Below are 22320 nucleotides of genomic sequence, written 5' to 3'. Positions count from 1 at the left end.
TGAATATATCAGAATTGCAGTGTATAATTGATGGCATCTCTGACTTGCCAAATTACCTTTTTATTTAGCCATAGGTTATAGATGAGGGCTATAGAAATCTAGCCAATGCATTAACACTATTTTATTCTCTCTTAACCTCTTTAGGACCATATCAGACACAGCTGGGGACCTTGAGAAGAAGACAGAAGTGATTTATAACCACTTCTGTCTTCTCTTTTGTAGCCTACATACAGTAGCGCTCAGTCAGCACTATGTAGTGAATAGAAGCAGCGGCAGTTCTGCTTGCCTCTATTGTGTCTGCTGATCATGTGATTGCTGTGTGCAGATTCAGATCGGCTCTGCCAGTGACTAATGTCACCACGGGGAACCGCTTTCTCCTGTAACTGAGGCTCCTAAAAATGCCAGTTACAGTGGAAAATGGCAAATTAAAAAAAATAAATCTTTTAGAAATTAAATCTTTTATGAGTTCATGGGGACATAGTGGGGCAGATTTACTAAGACTTCTCTAATATACAGACAGAATAAAGATACTGAGGCTTTCTGGAGAAGAGTGGAATCTATCACAGTGCAGTATGCTGTTTGACAGATTTGGCACGTCGTTGGCACATGTTAGTCTCAGCGTCCTACTTTCCACCACCACTTGGATGGTATGCTTCAGACTAGTTTTTTACACCTAAACTGGGCGCACATTAGTTCTAAACCTGGCACATTTCACAGCTCGACAAATTTGCAACTCCTTTTCTAGACTCTTTTAAAAAGTATCTAGGAAGGTACAAAAAATTGGTTCATTTCGTTGGAAATCATTAATAAATTTGTTCATAATGTCAAAATTGTGAGGCTACTAACACCAGAATTTTGGCAAAACTGTAATAGTGAAGCAGCCCGATTAGATTAAGAAATATACAAACATAAATAAAAAAATTCAAAAAATGTGAAGAAATGAAGAAGGAAAACACCTATACCAACACAAACAGTCATCATAGCCGACCCACTAACTCAAGACTATACAGATTGGTACACATTTACCCAAACCGTCTCAAAGTAAGGGTGCTTTTACACGGGACAATCTGTTGGGCACAGATGCCCGGCAGGCCATCCCAGCTATAATCGTTCCGGTGCTCTTACACTGGAACGAGCATCGCTAGTGAATGGAAGCAGAGTGGGGCAGGGGATGGCTCCAGAGCAACCACCCTCATTCACAATAAGCAGACAGTTGTTCTTAAGTGAATGACTGCCTGTTTACACAGAACAATACATCATTCAATTTTCTGCATGCTGAAACTGATAACAAACGAGAAGTGAATGTGTTCTCATTCATGGCTCAGTCACTGCACACGTTTAAACTGAACAATAATTATCCAGATTTCTGCTAGATAGTGGAATGCTCAAGGCAGCCAATCAGAGCTCAGTTTTCATTTCTGAAACTACTTGGGAAAAATTGAAGCTGAGCTCTGATTGGTTGCTAGGAGGCCCATTATTTATCAAAGCAACTAAAGTAAAATAAGTAACCCATTCTAATACTTTTTTTAGTGTGAATTTGCAAATGTAAGGAACTGTAAATTATTTCTCCTAAAGAAAAACAGTTTGTGTTGCTCATAGCAACCAATCACATTGCAGCTGTCATTTCATATTGTGCACTTCAGAATAAAAGATGTACTGTGATTAGTTACTACGGTCAAGAAAGACCGTTTTTCTTTATGAGAGTTTTCATAACTTTGCCTCATTAACTGCAGGGCACAGAGCGTAGTCAGAGTGCTGGTCATGTGACAGGAAATTGCAGAATACACAGTCTGGAGGGGACGAGCTACAGAACTGGGTTCTGCACAGCAGAGCTCACTGATACTGGAATGGATTTTACAAAGAAAAAAAACCAGAGTGCTTCGTTAAAGCAAAAGTTTATGAGAACATTCCCATCAGTGCAGAACTGCAGTATGAGCGGCGCAATAGATCCAGCATTGATTGAAGGTGATGCACTAACTTAGAACGATTGTGTCTGTGCGCTGCTGTTTCTCTAGTGTATTGAATGCCCTGAGATGAAAGATTCCATGCCTTCCAGTAGTGCTTTTTCCAAATTGCGTCCACTCTTTATTACGTGGTAGTCTGTATTACGTTTAAGCAGTAAAAACTTCTTCACATATGACAAACGAGGAACATTTCACTTCCAGGCATAATACACAATGTAGTACAATAGCAGCAGCAAACTCTTGATAAATAAAGGGACTCTTTCTGCAGACCTGCTAAATTACCCTTGAAACATTTGCTGTGTTAAACAAATATAAAGCGCTGGTAAAGGTTTTACTTGTAGTATTTTATCAAATAAAGAAATGGCAGCAAATGGAGCCTCTCCATAAAGCTAATATATATTTGTCCATTTGAGAGCTAAAAACAACAATCAGAAATGTTGGAACAAAGAGGAAAACACATGGCAAAGAAACCCATTTATTTCAGCTAAGGGCCCTGTATACATAAATAACCGTAGCACAAGTACAGATCCTGCAAGATTTTCTATTGTAGCAAATACAAAGAAATCATGAACTACATTGGTAGAACTCGGCAACTATTTCGTGGATCGCCCCTATTTTGTGGATCGGCCGTCAGGTCGGGGTTTGGAACTGAACAACAGTGAGAGTTAAAATAAGGCATATGGGGTTAAAATGAGGGGCATGGGGTTCATATTTGGGGTTACACGGCATTACCAAATTAATAGTTACTGAGTGGTGATGTCAGTGGCCAATGATTGGTTGCAGCAGTCACATGCTAGCAGGTAGTGAACAAAAACTTATTAAAGGATATGTGCTGGATTGGCAAAGTATTTTTAATTACCTTTTTTTCCGAAACCAGATAATGCCTTTAATAACCCCATGTACCTCACATTAGTGTTAGTAATATTATGAACATGAGGTTGCTAACAGGAAACACATGATACATAGTATGTTAGGCTGAAGGGAGACAATGTGCAGCTATTTAAGGCGGTTTACACCCCTCTTGTTGATCCAGAGGAAAGCAAAAACAAGAACCCAATGAGGCAGAAGCCAATTAGCTCATTTGAGGGGGGGGGGGGGAATCCTTTTCCGACTCCTTGATGCTAAATTAGTAACCCCAGGTGCCTTTTATGAGTAATCCTGTACTTTTGCTTTTCAAATAAAATTACATTCAAAGTATCCACATCCGGGAGCGGAGGAATAGAGGCACACATACAAGATGGTTGTGACCCTGTCTGTCTCTACCTCCCATTCCTCCTCCCTCCATCTCTCTGACCAAATAAAGGGAATGTGTGGTTAGGGGTAAGTGTCTGATTTGTGGAAAATTGACATCAATCACAAAAAAGGGGATTCTACGTACCTCCAAATAAATGGAGCAATGGTCAAGCATGTTCACTACCGCTCCATTCATCTTTATGTGATTGTTCACAGGTTAGAATATATGTTTTATACTTAGCAGAACCACTTTAATTAATGGGTGTCAGTGGTCGCTCCCCTTGCACAGGGAGAATATCCCTCCTCTGCTGCAGACCAAGGCACATTTTTGTGCTGTTGCAACGGAGGATGGACATTCTTCCTCCACTTCCTATCTGTCCAACGTCGGTCATCCCGGGTAAATGAAGCAGTGTGCCTTTACAGCTAGAGAAGAATGCTGCTTCCCTTCAGACAGCTGTCGACCCGTGTTCACCAATTGAGTACAACTGCACTATAGCATGATTAGATTCAAATGCCACATTGTAGAATGACACCTTATTAACAAGACGCCAATGCAACAACTCTAACCAAGATAGCTGACATATCCTTCATGTTATCATAGCCTTGGGTAGACGAACGTTAGAATGCCTAAGCTGTAGCTGTATAATTGTAAGGATCAAGTAATACATTTGTTCTTCCCATATGAAATACTTTGAATAAATTATCAGTACAGTTTTAGAAAAACAACTTAAAATGCATCAAGCTAATCAATATTGCAAGGTTGCAAGTTATCCCCTGTCTACGGGATAACTTGCTGATCGATGGAGCGCTCACTGCTGTCCCTCATCCTCCTCACTGCAGGGTTACTGGACTCCCTGCAGTGAGGAGGAGACTTAACACACTTTCAATGGGGCTGCAGAGTTCATTGAAATGAATGGAGTGTGGAATTCGCATGCTTGGCCAATGTTCCCTTCATGCTAACATCACTGCGGGTGGGGGGTGGGGGGGACTCCCAACAGTGACGGGCAGAATGGAACAAGGTAGTCCCGTTCTGGAGATCGACGGGGGTCTCAGCAGACCCCCACTGATTAGCAAGTAATTTCCTATCTACAAGGGGATAACTTGCAATCTTGGTACAACTCCAATCTTGGTACTACTTTAAAGGTGACCTGACCTCGCGTCTGTTTCAGACGATAAAAGCTGTATGTGTAGTGTGCCCCTGGAAGACAAAATTTCCATTGACGTTCGTATATTATTAGAATAGATGATTTGGGCTAATCCTGGTCTGTGATTGATAGATAAATGTTTTTGAAGAAGACTTGCCTTCAAGTTGATAAGGCAGGTGTAAAATGTGTCTCTGGACCTGCTGAGGCATTCATAAAAAGCTCTTTAAGCCATTGCCTGAACTATATGTTCCTAGGCTCCATAAGATGTGTTCAATGAGTCTTTCTTCAAAGCGTATGCAGTGAGAGCTTTAAAACGGTATGTGTTCATTGAGTGTATTGTGAAATTCAATTAGAATCAATTTAATGCTAGTATTTACATCCAACGGTGTTTATTTCAAACCTGCAAAGACCATGCAGATTCATTAGCCACGTAGATTACGTCTGTGTGGTTTCCAAAATGTAAACCATAAAATTATCTGTTCTGTGTTCTCCTGTTGATTCAAATAAAAGTTATCATAACCTAAGGCAAATCTTATCTCCGAAAGAAAATGTGAAAAGACCAAAGTTATTTGTAGCAAATAAAAAGTCATATAAAAAGTAAAGACCCGAGAGTAGAACAGAGGGGATTTGAAGTAGTGCAGTTAATGTAACAGCTGCCTACTCAAACTACCTCATGAACTTCCTGTTATAGGTTTATACCCCATTAACATGTATGTTCCGTAAGGATGAGACAAGTGATTTCTATGGAGAGAATGAGATATATGGCTGCTAGACAGCTCTTGTGAAGTTTATCTTAAGGCTGGCCATAGACATTAGATTTCAAGTAGCCAATCCTGCAGATAATCTAAAGGCCTCCCGACTAGAGATGAGCGAGCACCAAAATGATCGGGTGCTCGTTACTCGGGACGAAATTATCGCGATGCTCGAGGGTTCGTTTCGAGTAACGAACCCCATTGAAGTCAATGAGCGACCCGAGCATTTTTGTATATCGCCGATCCTCGCTAAGGTTTTCATTTGTGAAAATCTGGGCAATTCAAGAAAGTGATGGGAACGACACAGCAACGGATAGGGCAGGCGAGGGGCTACATGTTGGGCTGCATCTCAAGTTCCCAGGTCCCACTATTAAGCCACAATAGCGGCAAGAGTGGCCCCCCCCAACAATTTTTACTTCTGAAAAACCCTCATTAGCAATGCATACCTTAGCTAAGCACCACACTACCTCCAACAAAGCACAATCACTGCCTGCATGACACTCCGCTGCCACTTCTCCTGGGTTACATGCTTATAGCCGGTTCCACTGAAAGCAATGGGCTGCCGGCGTGCCTACAGTGGGTGTGAAGGGGGTGTAAGTCAGACCTGCCCCCTGATTGGCTCAGCCTGAACCAATCAGAGGCAGGTCTGACTCACACCCCCTTCACACCCACTGCCGGCCGCGCTGAACTCCGTCTGCCAGGACAAGGTAAGTATATATATTTTTTTTATTTTAACACATTTCTGGATGAATTGCAGGGAAGGGCTTCTATATTTAAGCCCTTCCCGACAATTCATCCCGCGCACGCTGGCAGCCCATTGCTTTTAGTGGAACCTGCTGTATTGCCGGCTCCATTGAATTCAATGGGCAAACATCGTTCTTCTCTTCCACAGCTGTTACAGCTGTGGCAGAGAAGAATGATTTGTCTTCTATATGTTCTCAATGGGGTCGGCGCTGCTGCCGCCGGCCCCATTGAGCGCATATAGAGAAGAGAACAGGAATCGCAGATCGCAGATAGGTGCGATCTGCGATTTCTGACTATGGCCTAAGAAGGACCGTTGGGGTTCTTGAAGCCTAAAATAACTCCTAACGCTCTCCCTATAGCAGCTCCGGCATCAGCAGCACTGTCCCTGATCTCTGTCAGAATGCATCTGTGGCGAGCCGCGGGTGGGCAGATTTTAATACTCGGGTGACACCTGATCTCGCCAGCCACTCACTGCAGGGGGGTGGTATAGGGCTGGAACATCACAGGAGGAAGTTGTAATGCCTTCCCTGTCTTTCTATTGTCCAGAAAAGCGCGCAAATTTCTCAGGGAAGAAAATGAAAGTAACTCGAACATCGCGTGGTACTCGTCTCGAGTAACGAGCATCTCGAACACCCTAATACTCGAACGAGTATCAAGCTCGGACGAGTACGCTCGCTCATCTCTACTCCCGACCCTTCCCCAATTGCAAATCTTGTGAGAGATGAGGACCAAGTAGTTGAATTTCAACTGCTTAACTCTTTTGTTCTCGAGGAAATAAGCCCCTCTGGCAGTAAGCTTTTTCCCCTCTCTGCATTCAGGACTCATGCACCCTCAGCCGAGCATACATGTGTATGGGAGTGTTGGCAAAGGTAGCCGTCAGCCCGACCCTTCCCCGATTGCAAATCTTGGGAGAGATGAGGACCAAGTAGTTGAATTTCATCTGCTTAACTCCTTTGTTCTTGAGGAAATAAGCCACTCTGGCAGTAGGCTTTTTCCCCTCTCTGCATTCAGGACTCATGCACTCTTAGCCGAGCATGAATGTGTATATGGGACTGTTGGCGAAGATAGCCATCAGCCCGACTCTTCCCCGATTGTAAATGTTGGGAGAGATGAGGACCATTTAGTTGGATTTCAACTGCTTAACCCTTTCGTTCTTGAGGAAATAAGCCGCTCTGGCAGTAGGCTTTCTCCCCTCTCTGCATTCAGGACACATGCACCCTCAGCCGAGCATGCATGTGTATGGGAGTGTTGGCAAAAATAGCCGTGAGCTGAACAAGCCAAAAACTATTTTACGTGTATCAGTAGTTTAGGTGATACAGAGGATCAGAAAGATAAAAATCTAACCTATCAATTCCTTGTTTGCTGGAAAAGAACTAACCTGTTTCTATAAACTCGAGATTTTCAGGAGATCCCTTTGAAATAGACAGGATCAAAAAAATTATATATTTGTTGGAACATTAGCTGTTCAGAAAGACAAGTCTTGTTTTAAACTTAAGCCAGTCCGGTGATTGCCATGGGTTCGGCTTTAGAAACCACAGTCGATTTGCTATTACTTCCAGGGGAAGATGGGGGTAGTCAGCGTAGCTAGCGACCTGGGTCTAAGCAATGGACACTGGGGTCGAGCTGGAGGAGGGGTTAGTAAAGTTAGAACTGTCAGATCAGCTAATAGTACCATTAGTAACAAAATGACTTTAAAGAACAAAAAAAACTGTATAAATTGTATGACCACGAATGCAAGAAGTCTGATCGGTAAAGTGGGTGAGCTTGAAGCGAGAATGGCCGATGAAAACTATGATATAGTTGGAATAACGGAAACATGGCTTGATGATAAGTGCAATTGGGCGGTGAATTTACAGGGTTACAACCTCTTGAGAAGAGACCGTGGAAACCAGAAAGGGGGAATGGTATGTCTGTATGTTAAATCATACTTATTGCTGAGGCTACGGGAAGATATAGGTGCAGGAGATGAACACGTGGAATCTCTGTGGGTAGAAATACAGAGAGAAAAAAATAACAAAATCCTGATAGGTGTTTTCTATAGACCACCAAAAGCAAAGAAGAAACTGAAACCTTACTATTAAGGCAGATATAAGAGGTGTCAAAGTGCAACAAAGTAATTATCATGGGGGACTTTAATTATCCAGATATAACATCGGAAAACAAAACCTGCAATTCTTATAGGAGTGATAAATTCTTGAGAACAATTAAAGATAACTACCTTACCCAACTTGTGCAGGAGCCAACTAGAGCGAGGGCTACTCTGGACTTAGTACTAACTAACAAACCAGACCGAATAACAGGGGTACAGGTTGAGGTGCACTTGGGAAATAGTGACCACAATATAATTAACTTCCAGCTGTCATTCAATAAGAAGCTTTTCAGGGAGCGACAAACAAACTAAACTTTAGTAAAGCAAAATTTGATGAGCTTAGAACTACTATCGGTAACATTAATTGGGACAACATCCTCAAAAATATCAGTACAGAGGAGAAATGGGAAAAGTTTAAAAGGATCCTAATCACCTCATCTGAGCAGTTCATACCCTTTAAAAATAAAAGAACTTCAAGTAAAAGGAATCCAATGTGGCTCGACAAGACTGTAAGGGGGCAATAAACGAAAAAAGAAAGCATTCAAACTACTAAAGCAAGAAGGCAGCGAAGAAGCGCTAAAATCGTACAGGGAAAAAAACTAAATATGCAAAGATAAGATCAAAACTGCCAAGGAGGAGGTGGAAAGACGGATCGCCAAAGAGAGCAAAAACAACCCGAAACTATTTATCTATATATATAAAATTGAATGTATGTCTGTCTGTGTGTCTGCGTGTCTGTCTGTCTGTCTGTTTGTCCTTTATGCGCTACTACACCATTCATCCGATCGCCATGAAACTTTGGGAAGTTGTTGAGTACACTCCTGGGAAGATTATAGGCCGCCTGCACACGGGCGGAAATCCCACGGCGGGATTTCCCGTGGGATTTCCGCCACTGAAAGTTTGCATAGAAGTGCATTACAATACGCACTCCTATGCAGACGGCCGCGGTTTGGCCACGCGAAATCTCTGCAAAGAATTAGCGTCCAAAGTTTACGTACGAAATGTAATTTTCTCACATAGAAACTTGATATTTGGCAGAAGCATTGATTATGTCATAAATAGGAAAAGGTAATGGGTCCCAACTCGATTATTCAATTCTATGCGCCAAAGAATTAGCGTCCAAATTTTACGTACAGAATGTAATTTTCTCACATAGAAACTTGAAATTTGCACGGGCATTCAATATGTCATAAATAGGAAAAGCTAATGGGTCCCAACTCCATTATTCAATTCTATGCGCAAAAGAATTAGCGTCCAAATTTTACATACGGAATGTAATTTTCTCACATAGAAACTTGAAATTTGGCACGGGCATTGATTATGTCATAAATAGGAAAAGTTAATGGGTCCCAAGTCGATTATTCAATTCTAAGTGCAAAACAATTAGCGTCCAAATTTTACGTACGGAATCTAATTCTCTCACTTCCTGATATATATAAAAGAATGTATGTCTGTCTGTCTGTCCTTTATGTATTACTACACCATTCATCCAATTGCCATGAGACTTTGGGAAGTTGTTGAGTACACTCCTGGGAAGATTACTGGCATAGTACAACTATCCTACGATAGGTGCCGCGCGTGCGAGCATCGTCGACAGTTATGCCCCCCAGACAAAGATCGTTTGATTTCCATCTCAAGCACGAAAGCAAAAGGCATTACGAGCAACAGGATGCGTGTTCAACCAGAAAATGATGCATCCGCCGAACGTTTCGCAAGACAATTGCTGGATATTGAGAATGCTGAGGTAAAATGAAAGCTGTGCTGTGATTGGTGGCTACTTCTTATACTACTGAGGTTGCATGAAAGCTGTGCTGCGATTCGTTGTTATATATTATACCACTAAGGTAACATGAAAGCTGTGCTGTGATTGGTTGCTATATATAATACCGCAGAGGTAACATGAAAGCTGCGCTGTGATTGGTTGCTAATTTTTATATTGCTGAGGCAGAATAAAAGTTGCGCTGTGATTGGTTGTTATTTCTCTTACTGCTCAGGTAACATGAAAGCTGCGCTGTGATTGGTTGTTATATTTTTTACTGCTAAGGTAACATGAAAGCTGCGCTGTGATTGGTTGTTATATATTATACCACTGAGGTAACATGAAAGCTGCGCTGTGATTGGTTGTTATCTAGATATATAAAAACGAATGAATGTATGTCTGTCTGTCTTCGCAGCAACGCGCGACGGGTAAGCTAGTAAACTATATTAACAGCAAAAGGATTTGCACCGAGAGCACTGGCCCTTTAACAAATAATGCAGGAGAAATCATTGAAGATGATGGAGAAAAGGCAAACCTATTAAATAGTTTCTTTTCAAGCGCATTCACAAACGAAAAGGAATTGCCACATGAGATGCAGGGGACCGTAATGAACCCCTCACAAAATATCTCATACCTAACGCAGTAGGAAGTGCGGAACAGGTTAAAGAAGATTAAGATCGATAAATCGCCAGGCCCAGATGGAATACACCCAAGGGTACTAAGGGAACTAAGTGAGGAGATAGCTAGACCGCTATATCTAATATTTATTGATACTATCAAGACCGGGGTTGTACCACTAGATTGGCGCATTGCCAACGTGATTCCAATTTATAAAAAGGGGTCCAAAAGCGAGCCTGGTAACTACAGGCCGGTAAGTCTCACTTCAATAACTGGAAAAATATTCGAGGGGTTTCTGAGAGACGCCATTGAAGAATACCTCAAGGAGAACAACGGTATAACTCCTCACCAGCATGGATTCATGAAGGGTCGATCGTGTCAGACCAATCTGATCAGCTTCAACGATGAAGTAAGCTCTAGGCTGGACCTAGGAGAGTCTATTGATCTTGTGTATCTGGACTTCTCTAAAGCATTTGACACCGTGCCGCATAATAGGCTGATATATAAAAGGAGACAACTCGGATTGAGTGAAAACGTGTGTATCTGGATAAAGAATTGGCTCAGATAGAAAGCAGAGGGTGGTAATAAATGGTTCATACTCTGATTGGGCCACCGTCGCTAGCAGGGTGCCACAGGGCTCAGTATTAGGCCCCATTCTGTTCAATATATTTATCAACGACCTGATAGAGGAACTGCACAGTAAAATATCAATATTTGCAGATGACACAAAATTATACAATATAATCAATGCAACGGAGGACAAAGTGTGGCTACAAACGGGCCTAGATAAGCTGAGGATTGGGCAGAAAAATGGCAAATGAAGTTCAATGTTGATAAATGTAAGGTTATGCACATGGGCAGGAGACACGGATGTCATCCATATGCACTTAATGGGGTATTGCTAGGGAAAAGTGATAGGGAAAAAGACCTGGGGGTACTAGTGGATTGTAGATTAAACTGGAGTAACCAATGCTAGACAGCTGCTGCAAAAGCTAATAAAGTCTTGGTGTGCATTAACACCCTTGAGTGGCACGCCCGGAAATTTTCCGGGACGAGCTCCACTGCTCATAGCGACATAGCCCGGAAGATTTCCGGGCTATGTATCACTATGGGAGCTGCAGAGCACAATGCCACAAGCTGTAGCATTGTGCTCTGCCTGCACAGACCCACACAGAGCAGTGCAAGGGCTTTGAAAAACCAGCAGAAGATACTGCCGATATGCCGGCAATCTCCTGTTTTGTTTACAGGTTGCCATAGAGACCATCGGCAACGTCTCTGTGGCAGGGAGAGCTTGGTGCTTGGCTGTCAGAGGACAGCTAGGTACTACCCTGTTTCTCCGAAAATAAGACGCGTCTTATATTAATTTTTGCTCCCAAATATGCGCTACGTCTTATTTTCAGGGGGTGTCTTATTTCGCCGTGGCAAATCCGTCTGTGGCCACTAGTCCCTCAATTGGCCAGCTTTGTAGACGAAATTTCTCAGAAATCTCGTCCACATGGGACAGCAAATCTGTCACGGTAAAGCTGGGAGAAGCCAGTGTTGTGGTGCGGATTCACCGGCCACAGAAATGGAAAAGCGTGCAGCCAGGTCGCTTCAAAACAAGCGGCTGAGTGCCGTGGGTTTTGAAGCAGCGCTTTCCCGGCAGAAATCTCGCTGTTTATCGCTGTGGCCAAACCGCGAGATTTCCGCTGGAAATATGCTCTGTGAGAACCCAGCCTTAAGAATCACACACAGGGTGCCTGACTCACACACAGAGCCATAAAAAAATAAGGGCTGTAAAGTAACGTACCTGTCTGCAGACAGAAGTTCCTGTACCACTTGTAAGCAGGGATGGTATTGCAGCTTCCGGCCACCAGGGGGAGCTCATCACAGCAGACATGTACAGCAGGAACAGAACATACAGTATGGACTTTTCCAGCCAGCAAGGGGAGCTCACAACAGCACACTTGTACAGCACAGCAGGGACAGAATAACAGCAGACTGTCTGCAGATCTACCTATACATCTGGAGGTAGGAGACAACGGGGATGGCAGCAGGGGACAGGCCTCTTGACTTGTCTGCACACTTTACTATGCCTTACTATCGGGGGTGCCTTATATTTGGGACTTCTGCAAATTTCAGTGGGTGTCTTATTTTCAGGGGTTGCCTTATTTTCAGGGAAACACGGTAGCTCTTACAGCAGAGATCAGAGAAAACCTCCGATCTCTGCTGTGTTAACCCTTTACATGCTGCAGTCTATGTGACTGCAGCATGTAAAGGGCTGTCACTGCAGCATGTAAAGGGCTGTCACCATCGGACCCCCGGAATGTGATCAGGGGGTCCTGATGGGTCCCTGTGGAAGTCCCCTAAAGGGACAAAAAAAAAAAAGTTAAAAAATTATTAAAAAAAAATAATAAAAACACTTGTCTCCCTTTACTTTGTAAAAAATCAAAAATACAATCACACATGTGGTATCCATGCGTCGTAATGACCCAGGAAAGGATGTTAATGCATTATTTAACCCCTTAATGACATGGCCCCTTTTTTTTCTTTTTTCCCCATTTCTTTTTTTCCTCCCCCCTGTTTAAAAAATCACAACTTGTCCTGCAAAAAACAAGCCCTTATATGGCCATGTCAATGGAAAAATGAAAAAGTTATGGCTCTTGAGACGCAACTGCAAAATTAGTTGAAATTCAATGATTAGACCATTTTAAAAAACCGGCCCTGGTGGGCACGACAGGGTGGAAGGAAATCCGCCACTCAAGGGGTTAAAAGAGGTATAGGGGTGAAGGACGAGAACATTATCCTCCCACTATATAAGGCACTTGTCAGGCCCCACATGGAATAATGCGTACAGTTCTGGTCACCGGTGCTCAGGAAAGATGTTGCAGCACTTGAGGGGGTTCAAAGAAGGGCAACTAAACTAATACATGGAATGACGGGACTGGAATACCCAGAGAGGCTATCGAAATTGGGATTATTTACCCTTTAAAAAAGACAGCTAAGGGGCGATCAAATAACTATGTATAAATACATGAGGGGACGATACAAGGTTCTCTCCCATGATCTGCTTACACCCAGGACTGCAACGGTAATGAGAGGGCATCCACTACATCTAGAAGAAAGCAGGTTTCATCGCCAACACAGAAAAGGGTTCTTTACTGTAAGAGCAGTGAGACTGTGGAACTCTCTGCCTGAGGATGTGGTAATTGCAAAATCCATAGAGGAGTTTAAAAGGGGACTTGATGTCTTTCTGGAGCGGAAGGACATTACAGGATATAAATCTTAGGTTAATTGTTAATCCGGGTATACAGTCAGGTGGGAACTATTAGGGGTTGATCCAGGGATTAGTCTGATTGCCATTAGGGAGTCGGGAAGGAATTTCCCCCCAAATGGGCTAATTGGCTTCTGCTCTTGGGGTTTTTGCCTTCCTCTGGATCAACAACATAGGAGGATAAACAAGCTGAACTAGATGGACATTGTCTTCATTCAGCCTTACATATTATGTTACTATGTAGTCAGCCACTCATTTTCCTTTTTACTTCCCCTAATAGTGCATATGGAAGGGATTGTCTTCATTAGACAATCCTTTAGGTGTGATAACAATAAATCTTTCCAGCTTCTTATAGGGATACTCTAGCAGTCTTTTTAATGGAAGCACTGTGGGGGCACAGGGTGCTCAGTGGAATATGTAAAAATACAGTAAAAGTGCTGTGGGATGGTCTTAAAAATTGATGAGCTATCCAGAGGATAGTTCATCAATAACTAATTGGCAGGGGTCTGCTGCCTAGGACCCGGACTAATCTGCTCTTCACTGGGCCAACTGTGTTCCTATAACAGATATTTCTGTACCTTGTGATGTGTCCTGTGATGGTAAAGCTTCCATTAAAGTGTACAGGAGTTGGGTCTGCAATACCACGGTCGTCCACTGCACAATGTACGGAGATATGCACTCCCTACTCCATACTGGGGCACAGCTGGCTGAGCAAACAGCTAATCAGTTGGGGTCTCGGGCAGCAGACCTTGACCAACTAGCTATTGATGACCTATCCTGTGGATAGAACATCAATTTTTAAGAGCTAAAAATGATAGTAACCTTGGATACTTTAGACCAGTAAGTCTAACTTCTAAAATGGGGTAATATGTTTGAGGGGTTCATAAGAGATGCTGCCTAGGGTACCTCATTGAAAATAGCTGTATACTTCCATATCAGCATGGCTTTATGTGGGGTTGCTCCTGCGAAACCAATCTGATCAGCTTATACCAGACAGTAGGACCTAGACTGGATTGGGGAGAGTCATTAGATCTCCTTTATCTTGATTTTTCCAAAGCCTGTAAAATGTAAGGTCCTGCACATGGGGAGAGGGAATATAAGTCACCATTACACATTAAATAGGAAACACTGACATGGAAAAGGACTTGGGAACTTTAGTTAACTCCAAGCTTAACCAAAGCAACCAGTGTCAGGCAGCTGCTGCCAAGGCAAATAGGATCATGGGGTGCATAAAAAGAGATCTAGGGACACATGACAAGAACATTGTTCTTCCTCTTTACAAGTTACTAATCAGACCTCACATGGACAGTTTTGGGCATCGGTACTCAAGAAAGACATATGAGAGCTTGATAGGGTTCAAAGACAAGCAACTAAAGTAATAAATGGAATGGGCAGACTACAATATCCAGGGAGGTTATCAAAATTGAGGTTATTCAGTTTGCAGCCTTGTGACCCGTTCTTGCATTGTACATATACTGTATATAGTAGAAATATAAAGTGTTGCTGAAAATAGGCCACAAACCACACACGGCCTAGGTCAGCAGTAATTCTGTGGTGGCATTCTGCCTTGTTACACCATAAAAAAAGGTTGAATGTTTTGTAGTAGTGTCAGCTATGTGTAGTGAGCTATATATATGGAGCCGAGCGGCGCGGCGAGATTTCAGACTGTTGTTTCATCATTGACCTTTTAAACCCCTGAATATGGTCCTAGTCTTGACGTTAGTTTACATTCTGCATCGCTCTTTCAGCGCTGTAATGAAACTTTCTTTTCCTTTATCGGTGAGGAGACTTATCTCTTTCTCATTTTCCTCTGGAAATAAAGTATTATGTTGTACATGAGCTATCGCAATAACGGTGTGTGCCGGTGATTGTCATTCATGCAGCTTTACAGCAGCTGCTCAATACATAGCCTGGGTATCATTGCCAAAATCAAAGAGTATTGGATTTCATATTACACAAATTAAATATATTTATAAAGAGGTCACAGCGCACTGAGATGAATCAATACGTAGCCTATCTAAAACCACACGAGTATTGCTTGATTAACTTATATTGCAAATCCTGTGTGCACATGCAAACATTAACATTTGCTTTGTCTCTCTTCTCTCTTCTTCTATCATGTATTTCAGCCGCATGCCCGGTCTTGTGCAGTGGCAACGGGCAATACTCCAAGGGCACTTGCATCTGCTACAGCGGCTGGAAAGGGGCAGAATGTGATGTACCCAGCAGTCAGTGCATCGACCCCACCTGCAGCACCCATGGCTCTTGCATAGAAGGGAACTGTATATGCTCTGCCGGATTCAAAGGGGACAATTGTGAAGAAGGTACATCTCCTATTAATGATATGCTGGAGATAAGTGAGTCGTTGGTTATGTTTTGGACAGACGTCACTTATAATTAGTCAACTAATATAGACGAACACTCTATATTACAGATTTTTTTTTTTTTTTGTTAAATGGTCTACCACGTAATGAATTAACAAGTTTTCATAGCTTTTTTATGTGAGACATATGGTAAGTGGTAAAATAGCCTTCTGTTTAGCGGAGCATTTAAATATATATCAATGAGAGCAGGAGTACAAGGCATGCAGACATCAGTCATTGAAATGCACTAGGAACCTGCTGCCAAAGATACTCCAAATGATTATAGTATAGGATGATGAATGACTGCTTATGAAGTGTCCTGTATTAAGTGAAAGTCTGGATCCAGGCCACAAATCCTCCGCCACAACATTGTCTAGAGAAGCCACCGTTTCCTATGGCACCATGCGTTTAATAATAGTGACTTCAAATAAAAGGTTAAATCCCCCTTTCCCATCTATTTGCTAGGACCATTCTGACATTCGACTAAATATAAAATTTTACGCATTACTATAATATTATGCAGTTGACGGTATCGATTACTCCTAAAAAAAAAACCTAATGAAACCGTGTCATTCATGTGCCCTTATCAGAGTACAGAATGGAACGGAGAACTCTTGAGTCAGCTGTATTTTTTATTCAACTTAAGCTTTTTAGTTGGGATATTCATCATACTATGTCGTCCAAACAATTCACCTGAAATGAAAGTGGCATGGAAATCAATAGGATCCATATATTCTGCCGCATAAACACTGTTGCTCTATTAACAAATTTGCAATGGAAAATGAAATGGAACATTTGTCAGATTTTGCACTCCGTTGCGGCACGGACCTAACTGAAAATGACAAATTAGGTTAACTTAGCACTGTTGTATTTGCCAGTCTTGTGGTCGAGTCATTTTTCAACGGCCTTTACCGTCATAAATGTAATTCACGGTTCAGTGGGGTTGGACAGTATGTACTGCTCACATAGCCGATCTATATACCTATGTTATGTTTTCCTGTAGCCTTCGGGTGGAAATTCCCTGCTCTGAAATATAAAGGAGTCCAGAAACCCTTTAAGTACCTTGTTATTAGCTGCACTTTATCCCTTGCCGAAGGCAATGCAGTTCATACAGTAATAATTCTGATTTTCACTTAATTCTTCCACTGTACCATTTAAACATATTAATTTTATCGCTCTACGTCGTGGTGACAGTGACATAAAATTTGAAGTGCCTCCCGTGACCATTCTGTTCTACCATGATTTTTAATAGTTGAAGGTATAAAATTTACATTCTGTCATAAAAGACCAAATCGTGCTTGTGAAGATAGCCGGTGAGCATGTCAGTGACCGGAATTAAGAATGGGCCATGTTGGGATGAAAAAAAAAATCCCTTGTAATCTTCTCTTATGGAGCAATCCAGGGAAATGTCATTTCTGACATTACACAAAGCCAAAACACACACTAAATCCCATTCAGACACTAAGAGGAAAAGATGTTTAATGTCCAAAGAGATGTATTCTTCCAGGATTAAATGGGAACTGTACCATGACGGAAGCTCGTGTTGAAGTCACTTGAGCAACTGTCGAAAAATAGACCGTTCTAGAAGGAAAGGCATCTCACAAGTCAGAGCCGTATGAAAAGTTCAGTAACTTTCCAAATACTTTACATTTTTGTGTTCCAGTTTTATGCTGCCTGCTACTTCTGCATACAGTTTTGTATTTAGCTGCTTTCCAAACTTTGCTGGTCGCTCATGGAAACGGACAACATTTTAGCACCACTGCATTGTTAAGGCTCGGTGATTCGAGGCTATCTTTAGAAATGATTGGAAAGGAAAGTAAAATGTAACTCAAATTCTGCATAGGATGACAAAACAAAGTGTTTCCATAGTTATGTGAAGATGATTGTAACCCCATATCTATTGTTTTTTGACTGTTTTGTTTGCATTTTAATGTAATCCATTCTCTGTCTGCTATTTTAGTGGATTGTATTGACCCAACATGCTCCAACCATGGAGTGTGTGTGAATAAAGAATGTCTCTGTAGTCCTGGCTGGGGTGGCCAGAACTGTGAATTACCTAGGACTCAGTGTCCAGATCAGTGTAGTGGACACGGGACCTACCTCACCGACACAGGTCTGTGTAGCTGTGATCCCAACTGGATGGGCCCTGATTGCTCTGTTGGTAAGAAAAATATTTCATACTGGATTTCATTTTTTTGTATACTTTTTGCAGTAATAGATCGCTCATGTGTAGTAAATAGATGGAGAATTAACAGAAATTGCTGTTTTGATGCTGTAGATCACTATATGCGATAAGCTTGCATTGACTTTATATTTATCATTGCACATGATTTTTTTTGCACTTTTTGTTAAGTTAGCTTGCCCTCTAAATCGTTTATAAATGAAGGCATCACAGCGCTGTGCCTCAGAGAGACCTCACTACAAATGGACATCACTTTGAGATGTAATTAAGTAGGTCAGCCTCTGGACACATTGACACAACGTCTTTGATCTTTGGTCTTCAGCAAAATACCCAACATTACTCACTGATTTGTAGATCAGGTTGTCATTGGGCGTTTTAGGTTCTTAATTAATTTTACTAAAAAAAGTTTGTAAAGTACAAAGTAACAGACATTTTATGGAACATTTAACCTTCTGTAATGCAATTATAGCTACACAACACATCAGATAAAAGTGCATTAGAGTCCCATGAAGGTAATGAAAACCTGTCTTAAACACTGCAGCAATACAACTGTCCTTTAAATTCTACCAAAAAATGGACAAAGTACTCAGTCGTTCTTTTACCAGCCGTACTTCAGAGCATTACAAAGAGAAAAGAAAATATGTTTTCCCAGAATCAAAACTCTCAATCCACAGGATACATGATAAGGTTCTGATCGTAGGAGTCCAACCACTGGGACCACCAATGATTTCGACAGTGATGTTCTTATGTCCATCATTTTAAGGGCCGTAGGAACGCACTATTCAATGTCTATAAGACAGCTGAAAAGAAGCCAAGTACAATGCTCACCTATCTCTTGCTGCCCCATGTGGCGCAAAGTGCTAAGGCAGCAGAAATGCAGTCCTAAGCTCTCGCTCACGACCTGAAGGTTGCAAGATCAATCCCCGCTTGGTTTAGGTAGCTGGCTCAAGGTCAACTCAGCCTTCCGTCCTTCTGTGGTCGGTAAAATGAGTACCCAGCTTGGTGGGAGGTAATAAATTATCTGAAAGCGCTGAGGAATAAGTTGGTGCTATACAAAATAACAAGAATGTAGCTTCAGCACGCATGCTCACCTGCTGTTCCATTTATACAGGTGGACAAAGGACCCCAATCATTCTTGTGATCAATGGGTGTCCCAGTGGTCAGATCCCTACTAATCGGACACCTAACACCTGTCCCATAGATAAGGGATACATTTTGAGTCCCTTTAAGAACACAGAAAAAGAATAACTATAACTATATTTAGTAACTATAAAAACGATAAGGAATGATAGGAAGGGGCAACAGTAAAAAAAAAAAAGGAGAGAAGGGATTGTCAAGAGAATTGTGTGTGACCTAACTATCTAGTCCTGCCATATGTCCTGGATGCCCAATCCAAAAGTTGTCAAAGGTATGGCAGTACTAAAGATGGATGTGTCCTAAACAATTACAAGTCTGAACAGAAAAAAGCTTCATGATGTTGCAGTAATGCAGTTGATAATAGAAGAAAAAATTGTATGCATTATTGAAAAATCTCACTCAATCTTTGGCCTAGTTCATTAAAACTGTAAATCTAGCCTTGTTTCCAATAGCAAACAATAACTAAGATGTCACTTTTCCACTTTTTTTTAATCAAAGCTCAGCAGTGATAAGCTGCCATGTGAGGCCAGTTTTCCTTGTAAACATTTTTCATCAATAGGTCTAATTAAAGCAACCCTGGGGTCCTGGGCAAACCAAGGTGGCCACACAGCTTCTTTGATTACCTGATGAACACCTTGAATTTCTAGTCTAAGACACTATTGCTCTGATTGGCCAATGGTGCTCACGTGAGTGGCACTAACCAATAAAAGCAGCGTGTTGCTTCTTAGATTACCATTGCTGTACCCAGACCATCTTCATTGGTCAGAGATCAGAGAGTCACTATAAAAGAAATGTATCAAAAGTAACAAAGTTGACAAAAATGGTGTAAATTATGTTACATTTACTCGTCAGGAACGCTATCTTTTCTCCTTAGGGAGACTGAGTGAGGAGACTTAAAAGGCCATTCATGCTGCTCTGGGTAATCAAATAATCGAGATGAAACAATACCTCTGCAGCGCTACCTATTGGAAGGCAGCATTCCTGTAAGTCAATGTTAGACACTTCATAGAAGCCTTGTAACAATGACTGGGAATTGAAAGCCAAGCCAAAATCCATACACAGACAGCTGTTTTGGGGTGTTTGTCCCTTATTTCCCAGTGATTGCTACAAGGCTTGTATAAAGAGTCTAACATTGACTTGCAGGAATGCTGCCTTCTAATAGGTGGCGCTGCAGATGTATTATTCCATCTCCCTTATTTGCATTTACTCAAGTGGCATGTGCAGCATGATAAATTTGGCACAACCCGCTAGGTATGTTAAACTATTTTCAATCCATTAGTCCATGTCATGGCTGACTTGCATTTAGAGCAGTATTTGGCACATTGCACAGGATTCGTAGCCTCACATTTTTTAGACCCTTTCCAAAACTGTCTAGGTGGAAACAACCCGTATCTAAAACATACAATAATTTTGGCATACACTATGTACTCCTCTTTTATTGGCGCTGTTTGGATGGAACTCTGGTGCGTTTTCCTGGCTATATTTTCCCCATTATGTTTCTGTTTACGTGAATATTCCCATTGATCATAATCCAGGGTAATACAGCTGTTAACTATATAGCGTAATTGTTGCGGTTTGCCAGGTTGCTATTTCGCTTTAAATCTCTATGAGCCGAAGCCGTAGAGCGCTGAGCCATTGGTACAGTCATATGTGTAGTTAGCAGAAACCAAAGACTGTTTTATAACCTACTACAGGCTGCTGACCTGCAAAAATCCTTCCCAAGTATGCGCAGTAGCTCCCCTGCAGATAGATGGATGACTTTGTAATGCTCTTATCTGCTCTAGAAATGTAGTTTCTGCCGGAATCCGGGAACATCCATTCAGAAATTCAGCTGCACACATTTCTTCATTGAATCTTTTCCTCTCCTGCCCTACAAAGTTCCCTGCATTAATATATATGTAAAACCATTCAAGTCACTTGATGTATATATAGATGGGATGCCTGATGACATTCCGGTACAATCGCAAATTAAAGTTCTTCAGCATTTCCCATCCCTTTAAATAGTAATGTGAACATAATTCTGAGAATAACTGAAAGCATATCAAATGCGTCGTATAATGGTCTATGAATGATGCATAAGACAAAGCTCAATCATCATTTTACAGCAGAGAAGAGGTGAACCAGTGAACGAGAAAACAGGCAATGAGCACTTAATTGTATTTTACCACCACAATCAACGACCAGTGAGGGGTTTTTTGTTGTTTGTTTGGACTAGCAATCATTTTCGAGGCTCATTTTCTGCAGCCTTACAAAGAGATAAAAAGCTTAAAGCTAACATTTGAATTGCAGTCCGAATTACCAGGTAGTAGATGTTTCAAAAGCGTCCGCTTAACTTTATAGAGTTGACTGACAGCATAAATGCATGTAATCATATTTAAATAAATTGGTTAAAAAAAGATTAAAACTGAATGACAAGATAGATATGAATAGATCTCTTCTGTCTGGTGGGGGAATTTATGGACTCGGTCTCGGTAAAGTGCTTTGATACTTTGTATGGTCACCCAATGCAAGTGCTCATTTTATTTCACAGATCTGATAGGCACAATCTGTCTGTTCTACTGGTGGTATATGCATTTATTATCCTACATTCATAATACGCACTGTATTGATGGTGGCATCGTGACCATTTACAGATGGGTGTCATGACTATGATCTTAAGCATCTCTTGTTTTAGCTACTTGGCAAAAGTTTTGTATTCTTACTTCTTCTTCTTGTTCGTTGCAGAGGTATGCTCTGTGGACTGCGGCACTCATGGTGTTTGTGTTGGCGGAGCATGTCGTTGCGAAGAAGGGTGGACTGGGGTGGCATGTGACCAACGTGTCTGCCACCCTCGCTGCACTGAACATGGAACTTGCAAAGATGGAAAATGTGACTGCAGAGAGGGCTGGAATGGGGAGCACTGCACCATTGGTAGGCAAACGACGGGCATCGAAAGAGGCACATATTGCTTTATTCTCATACAACATATCGCTGTTCTGTTTTGTTCCATCAAGGGAGCCTTTATTTCTCAACTGCAGAGTACAAACTGAGAACTAGTGAATAAATGGTTAGCATTCAGAGACGTGCCATATGATTATTGAA

The 22320-nt window shown here is 41.7% G+C and overlaps 1 protein-coding gene across 8 annotated transcripts in view; it reads left to right on the top strand.

Annotated features, from left to right (window-relative positions):
* TENM2 (teneurin transmembrane protein 2) overlaps positions 1-22320 on the top strand; it is a 1550877-nt gene that overhangs the window by 1332653 nt on the left and 195904 nt on the right. For 6 of the 8 annotated variants that reach the window (XM_066591117.1, XM_066591125.1, XM_066591120.1 and 3 more), the window contains 3 exons: positions 15687-15881; positions 17881-18081; positions 21964-22149. In XM_066591117.1, coding sequence (XP_066447214.1) covers positions 15687-15881; positions 17881-18081; positions 21964-22149 — 582 coding nt within the window. Of the gene's footprint in view, positions 1-15686; positions 15882-17880; positions 18082-21963; positions 22177-22320 lie in introns of all 8 variants that reach the window. The other 2 variants (XM_066591118.1, XM_066591116.1) reach the window with 1 other exon arrangement.

This window comes from Eleutherodactylus coqui, chromosome 2, assembly GCF_035609145.1.
Source record: "Eleutherodactylus coqui strain aEleCoq1 chromosome 2, aEleCoq1.hap1, whole genome shotgun sequence".
Lineage (NCBI taxonomy): Eukaryota > Metazoa > Chordata > Amphibia > Anura > Eleutherodactylidae > Eleutherodactylus > Eleutherodactylus coqui.
The sequence above is the reverse complement of the archived record's forward strand: the minus strand, read 5'-3'. Positions and strand labels throughout refer to the sequence as shown.